Source organism: Dendropsophus ebraccatus, chromosome 8, assembly GCF_027789765.1.
Source record: "Dendropsophus ebraccatus isolate aDenEbr1 chromosome 8, aDenEbr1.pat, whole genome shotgun sequence".
In the NCBI taxonomy this organism is placed as follows: Eukaryota; Metazoa; Chordata; class Amphibia; order Anura; family Hylidae; genus Dendropsophus; species Dendropsophus ebraccatus.
In genome coordinates, this window is record NC_091461.1 from 122515068 (window position 1) to 122522637 (window position 7570).

The window sequence follows — 7570 nt, forward strand, 5'->3', positions numbered from 1 at the left end:
ATTAAGGCTGTGCCAGCTGTCATGAAACTACAACTCCCATCATGCCCTGACAGCACATATGGCAACCACTATCCTAAAACTACAACTCCCACCATGCCCTGACAGTACACACGACAACCACTATGCTAAAACTACAACTCCCATCATGCCCTAACAGTACATATGGCAACCACTATCCTAAGGGTGCGTCCACATGTACAAGATGGGGATATGGGGACAAGAGGGGACACCGGGGGCAGAGGAGGAGACCCGAGGGGACACCGGGGGCAGAGGAGGAGACCCGAGGGGACACCGGGGGCAGAGGAGGAGACCCGAGGGGACACCGGGGGCAGAGGAGGAGACCCGAGGGGACACCGGGGGCAGAGGAGGAGACCCGAGGGGACACCGGGGGCAGAGGAGGAGACCTGCGGGGACACCGGGGGCAGAGGAGGAGACCCGAGGGGACACCGGGGGCAGAGGAGGAGACCCGAGGGGACACCGGGGGCAGAGGAGGAGGAACGAGGGGACACCGGGGGCAGAGGAGGAGACCCGAGGGGACACCGGGGGCAGAGGAGGAGACCCGAGGGGACACCGGGGGCAGAGGAGGAGACCCGAGGGGACACCAGGGGCAGAGGAGGAGGAGTGAGGGGACACCAGGGGCAGAGGAGACGTGAGGGGACACCGGGGGCAGAGGAGACGTGAGGGGACACCGGGGGCAGAGGAGGAGTGAGGGGACACCGGGGGCAGAGGAGGAGTGGTTGATATTTGGCTCTCAGGCCATGATGGGAGTTGTGATTTTGCCGCAGCTGGTTGCACTGGTATCACTTTCCAGTTACATCTCATAGACACGACCAATAAGAATGCACAGAGTGTCACAAACACTAATAACCCGTACAAAACACACAGAGGTATCACACACCCCGGGGACAGCAAACACAGTGACACCACAGAAACCACCAACGTCCATTACAGCACATAAAGCCTCTATATGACAGGACGGATAGGAGGATTACTGCACCCAGTGATGGCATTACGTCTAAAGATAGGAATACCCCTTTAAATAAGCTATACCTGTCAACCCTATAATACATTTGGTAAGAGCTTAGGGTGACATAAATATGACAAAAACTATATTATACTCACCTGCCCTGATCCCCTGCCGCTCCATCCTGACTCTGCCTTTTCCAGACGGAGCAGCAGTTCCTGCGTTCAGCCAATCATCAGCCATAGCGGTGACCCATCCCGGACAGTGATTGGCTGAGCAGGCATTTTTGTGAAAGCAGGAAGCGCTGTCAGGATGGAGGCAGCAGGGGATCGGGGCAGGTGAGTATTATTTTTTTACATTCAGATATTCTGTGGGGACGGACTACCCTTTTAATAAATGCCGTCTGCCGGCAATAATGCGTCTTTGCTCACACTATATATAGATAAAGGTCATTTCAGGCATGGCTATGTAACCACCTGTCTACATCACGTATAGTAGATTCCGTACATGCAAAGCAGATTACAGCATGAAAGCCTCCGAACAGGGAAGTGTGACCGCATTAATGGCACATATGTCAGCGTGAGGCGTGGCGTCTGACAATGCCCTGACAGCATGACAAAGCAAGACGCTCATTCATTTCCTCGTAAAACCAGAAAGTGCAGTGTTATGTGTACAGAGAGGAGCCGTGCCGGGAGCACCGGGAGCAGCGACGCAATATATCACTGCGGATATCAAAGAGGGATCAATGCAACCAGCCCCCCCAGTCTGCAGAAACAGCCCCACATGTTGCTGATCTGCAGCCAGCATTGTGCTGGGAGGAAGGAGCTGGCACTGGTTAATGCTGGAACCAGGGTCAGGGGGGTGGATACAGACTGCGCAGCACTACTGGCCTCCTCCGCTCCATGTGACTGCATCTGATGCCGCCCGCAGCCAATGAGTCCTGGCTGATCGTTCATTCAGAAAGAGCGGCTATATCCAGTGCATCTGATCAGCACAGATACCAGAGCGTGAAGAAAGGAATGCACGTCCTAACAGGTGCCGCACCGCGTGCATGCTGCATCCCACAATGCATAGAAAGGAATGCACGTCCTAACAGGTGCCGCACCGCGTGCATGCTGCATCCCACAATGCATAGAAAGGAATGCACGTCCTAACAGGTGCCGCACCGCGTGCATGCTGCATCCCACAATGCATAGAAAGGAATGCACGTCCTAACAGGTGCCGCACCGCGTGCATACTGCATCCCACAATGCATAGAAAGGAATGCACGTCCTAACAGGTGCCGCACCGCGTGCATGCTGCATCCCACAATGCATAGAAAGGAATGCACGTCCTAACAGGTGCCGCACCGCGTGCATGCTGCATCCCACAATGCATAGAAAGGAATGCACATCCTAAACAGGTGCCGCACCGCGTGCATGCTGCATCCCACAATGCATAGAAAGGAATGCACGTCCTAACAGGTGCCGCACCGCGTGCAAGCTGCATCCCACAATGCATAGAAAGGAATGCACGTCCTAACAGGTGCCGCACCGCTTGCATGCTGCATCCCACAATGCATAGAAAGGAATGCACGTCCTAACAGGTGCCGCACTGCGTGCATGCTGCGTACCACAATGCATAGAAAGGAATGCACGTCCTAACAGGTGCCGCACCGCGTGCATGCTGCATCCCACAATGCATAGAAAGGAATGCACATCCTAACAGGTGCCGCACCACATGCATGCTGCGTCCCACAACCCGTAGAAAGAAATGCAAATCCTAATAGGGGCTGCACCGCGTGCATGCTGCGTACCACAACGCGTAGAAAAGAATACACATCCTAATAGGTGTGGCGCGGAGCATGCATGCGGTGCGGCACCTATTAGGACATGCATTTCTCTCTACGCGTTGTGGGACGCAGCATGCATATGGTGCGGCGCCTATTAGGACGTGCATTTCTCTCTGCACATTGTGGTACGCAGCATGCACGCGCATGTATGCTGCGTACAACGCGTAGAAAGAAATGCACATTCTAATAGGTGCCGCACCACATGCATGCTGCGTACCACAACGCATAGAAAGGAATGCATAACCTAATAGGTGCCGCACCGCATGCATACTGCGTACAACGTGAAGAGAGAAATGCATGTCCTAATAGGTGCTGCACCGCATGCATGCTGCGTACCACAACGCGTAGAAAGGAATGCATAACCTAATAGGTGCCGCACCGCATGCATACTGCGTACAACGTGAAGAGAGAAATGCATGTCCTAATAGGTGCTGCACCGCATGCATGCTGCGTACCACAACGCGTAGAAAGGAATGCACGTCCTATCAGGTGCCGCACCGCATGCATGCAGTATACATCATCACCAGCCGTCATAGGAACATAAACAGGTCATTACACGTCACACAAAGAACAAAGTAGTTAAGGAAATAAAAGCTCAAAGACAACAAGACGTCTCATCACGGATGTGACATATAATATAACACGTGACATATAATATATATAACATGTGACATCTGATTAGTCCTGACCCCCAGGGACCCCCCACTGATCGCCCAGGTCACATATCCCCCATATGAACGGAGAAGTGGTTGGATATAAGCAGCGCCCGTCTATTTATATATACGGAGAAGGATGGAGGCGACAGTGCACGCGCTCGACCACCAGTATGGGGCGGCCATAGAGCTCCGGGCAGGGGACACAGTATGGGCGGCCATAGAGCCCCGGGCAGGGGACACAGTATGGGCGGCCATAGAGCTCCGGGCAGGGGACACAGTATGGGGCGGCCATAGAGCCCCGGGCAGGGGACACAGTATGGGGCGGCCATAGAGCCCCGGGCAGGGGACACAGTATGGGGCGGCCATAGAGCCCCGGGCAGGGGACACAGTATGGGGCGGCCATAGAGCCCCGGGCAGGGGACACAGTATGGGGCGGCCATAGAGCCCCGGGCAGGGGACACAGTATGGGCGGCCATAGAGCCCCGGGCAAGGGACACAGTATGGGGCGGCCATAGAGCCCCGGGCAGGGGACACAGTATGGGGCGGCCATAGAGCCCCGGGCAGGGGACACAGTATGGGGCGGCCATAGAGCTCCGGGCAGGGGACACAGTATGGGCGGCCATAGAGCCCCGGGCAGGGGACACAGTATGGGGCGGCCATAGAGCCCCGGGCAGGGGACACAGTATGGGGCGGCCATAGAGCCCCGGGCAGGGGACACAGTATGGGGCGGCCATAGAGCTCCGGGCAGGGGACACAGTATGGGGCGGCCATAGAGCCCCGGGCAGGGGACACAGTATGGGGCGGCCATAGAGCCCCGGGCAGGGGACATCAGCATAGAGCGGCGCTACAGACACTTCCACCACCCGGGGCACCAACACCTCCGGCCGCTGAGGGCACCAAAGCTGATGTGGCGGCACAGTGTAACAGTACAGACAATCCCCCCCGGACCCCAGACTCACGGCAGCCTTCCTCATCACTGTTATCGGAGCAGTCATCATCCTCATCACATCTCCACAGGCTGGGGATACAGCGCTGGTTCGAGCACTGGAACTGGTTCTCCTCACAATCAGAGGGGGGCAGCGCTGGAGAGAAAGCCAGAGCGGGGTGAGCGGGGTAACGGCCGACCGGGGGGGATGGAGGACGCAGGATGGGGGGGGGGGGGGGGATGGAGGACGCAGGATGGGGGGGGGGATGGAGGACGCAGGATGGGGGGGGATGGAGGACGCAGGATGGGGGGGGGGGGATGGAGCTGATGAAGGATATCTAGCCGAAACGCGTCCTCCGGTATATACTGCACCAATAAATTAAGCAGAATTCTGCTGTGTGCGCCGGGATCCATTCTTCTACTATACAGATTCTATGACATCACTAGAGATGAGCGACGCTGGAGCAGCTGGAGTCCATCCGAGCCCGATCATTCGGTATTTGATTAGCGGTGGCTGCTGAACTTGGATAAAGCTCTAAGGTTGTCTGGAGAACATGGATACAGCCAATGACTATATCCAGGATTCCCACATAGCCTTAGGGCTTTATCCAAGTTCAGCAGCCGCCGCTAATCACATGCCGAAAGTTCGGGCTCGGATGGACTCGAGCTGCTCCAGGTTCCATCATCTCTAGACATCACAGTCACTATAGGGGATTCTATGACATCACAGTCACTATAGGGGATTCTATGACATCACAGTCACTATAGGGGATTCTATGACATCACAGTCACTATAGGGGATTCTATGACATCACAGTCACTATACAGATTCTACCACATTGTGGGGTTGGCGGGGTCCCCCTGGTATATGGGGGGGCAGCACTCTGGCGCGGCTCATACAGCAAAACTTTCCAGCCGAGAGGAAACAATACAAAACTGCTGCAACGAGACACATCATGTGATACGGGGGGGGGGGGGGGGATGCTGGGGGCAGATACTGGTGATGCTGGGGGCAGATGCTGGTGATGCTGGGGGCAGGTGAGTGGAGAGGGAGGGGGCAGATGAGTGGAGAGGGAGGGGGCAGATACTGATGATGCAGGGGACAGGTGAGGGGGGTGTAGGGGTCAGGTGAGGGGGGGTGCTGGGGGCAGGTGAGGGGGGGTGCTGGGGGCAGATACTGGTGGTGCTGGGGGCAGGTGAGGGGGGGTGTAGGGGTCAGGTGAGGGGGGTGCTGGGGGCAGATGCTAGTGATGCTGGGGGCAGGTGAGGGGGGGTGTAGGGGTCAGGTGAGGGGGGTGCTGGGGGCAGATGCTAGTGATGCTGGGGGCAGGTGAGGGGGGGTGCTGGGGGCAGATACTGGTGATGCTGGGGGCAGATACTGGTGATGCTGGGGGCAGGTGAGGGGGGTGCTGGGGGCAGGTGAGGGGGGTGCTGGGGGCAGGTGAAGGGGGGTGCTGGGGGCAGATACTGGTGATGCTGGGGGCAGATACTGGTGATGCTGGGGGCAGATACTGGTGATGCTGGGGGCAGGTGAGGGGGGTGCTGGGGGCAGGTGAGGGGGGTGCTGGGGGCAGGTGAGGGGGGTGCTGGGGGCAGGTGAAGGGGGGTGCTGGGGGCAGATACTGGTGATGCTGGGGGCAGATACTGGTGATGCTGGGGGCAGATACTGGTGATGCTGGGGGCAGGTGAGAGGGGTGCTGGGGGCAGATACTGGTGATGCTGGGGGCAGATACTGGTGATGCTGGGGGCAGATACTGGTGATGCTGGGGGCAGGTGAGAGGGGTGCTGGGGGCAGGTGAGGGGGGTGCTGGGGGCAGATACTGGTGATGCTGGGGGCAGGTGAGAGGGGTGCTGGGGGCAGATACTGGTGATGCTGGGGGCAGATACTGGTGATGCTGGGGGCAGGTGAGAGGGGTGCTGGGGGCAGGTGAGGGGGGTGCTGGGGGCAGATACTGGTGATGCTGGGGGCAGGTGAGGGGGGTGCTGGGGGCAGATGCTGGTGATGCTGGGGGCAGGTGAGGGGGGTGCTGGGGGCAGATGCTGGTGATGCTGGGGGCAGGTGAGGGGGGTGCTGGGGGCAGGTGAGGGGGGTGCTGGGGGCAGATACTGGTGATGCTGGGGGCAGGTGAGGGGGGTGCTGGGGGCAGATGCTGGTGATGCTGGGGGCAGGTGAGGGGGGTGCTGGGGGCAGGTGAGGGGGGTGCTGGGGGCAGATACTGGTGATGCTGGGGGCAGGTGAAGGGGGATGCTGGGGGCAGATGCTAGTGATGCTGGGGGCAGATACTGGTGATGCTGGGGGCAGGTGAGGGGGGTGCTGGGGGCAGATACTGGTGATGCTGGGGGCAGATGCTGGGGGCAGATACTGGTGATGCTGGGGGCAGATGCTGGGGGCAGATACTGGTGATGCTGGGGGCAGGTGAGGGGGGTGCTGGGGGCAGGTGAATGGGGTGCTGGGGGCAGGTGAGGGGGTGCTGGGGGCAGATGCTGGGGGCAGATACTGGTGATGCTGGGGGCAGGTGAGGGGGGTGCTGGGGGCAGGTGAGGGGGGTGCTGGGGGCAGGTGAGGGGGTGCTGGGGGCAGATGCTGGTGCTGATGTATCCGGCCTGGATGTGATGGAGGAGGAGACGTCCCCCGGGATGATGATGATGATGATGATGATGATGATGCTGCTGATGCCGCGTGTGCGGAGGATCGGTCCGGATTCCTCTTACCTCGGCCGGTTCGGGTCCCCAGCACCAGCAGCAGGAGGAGGAGGCCCGGGATGGCCCCGCTGCTGCAGCCGCTCCTCATGGTGCCTCCGCCGGGTCCCGGGGCGCATGGAGCCGGCAGCCAGAGCACTGACGGCCAGAGCTCCGCCCACGGGGTGTGCCCGGAGAGGGGCGGGGCCTCAGCGAACCTGCAAGCGCTTACACGTAGAGATTGACACAGAGGGGGCGGGGCTATGCGGGAACAATCAGAGAAAGGGGGTGTGGCCGCTGTCAACCTGCGCCGTGTGTAACACGCCCCCTGTGGGCGGGGAAAGGGAGGAAATGCAAAACAAACGGTGACGTTAACTATTTCGTGTCCGGGAAATGTCCTTCTATATCCTGATCGAAGACCCGGAGCCGGTGACCTCAGGAGAGACCGGGACCCGGAGCCGGTGACCTCAGGAGAGACCGGGACCTCGCGATGTGACTTCGTGGCTTCCTGCAGC

General features: G+C 59.2%; 1 protein-coding gene across 2 annotated transcripts in view; it reads right to left on the reverse strand.

The window, feature by feature from the left end:
• LRP8 (LDL receptor related protein 8) overlaps window positions 1-7222 on the reverse strand; it is a 137276-nt gene extending 130054 nt beyond the window's left edge. Inside the window, exons 1-2 of one of the 2 annotated variants that reach the window (XM_069981638.1) lie at window positions 7089-7222; window positions 4411-4533 (exon numbers count right to left, since the gene is read on the reverse strand). In XM_069981638.1, the coding sequence (XP_069837739.1) occupies window positions 4411-4533; window positions 7089-7167 (202 nt within the window). In that variant the 5' untranslated portion in view covers window positions 7168-7222. The remainder of the gene's footprint in view (window positions 1-4410; window positions 4534-7088) is intronic. The other variant, XM_069981639.1, reaches the window with a different exon arrangement.
• Window positions 7223-7570: the final 348 nt, after the last annotated feature.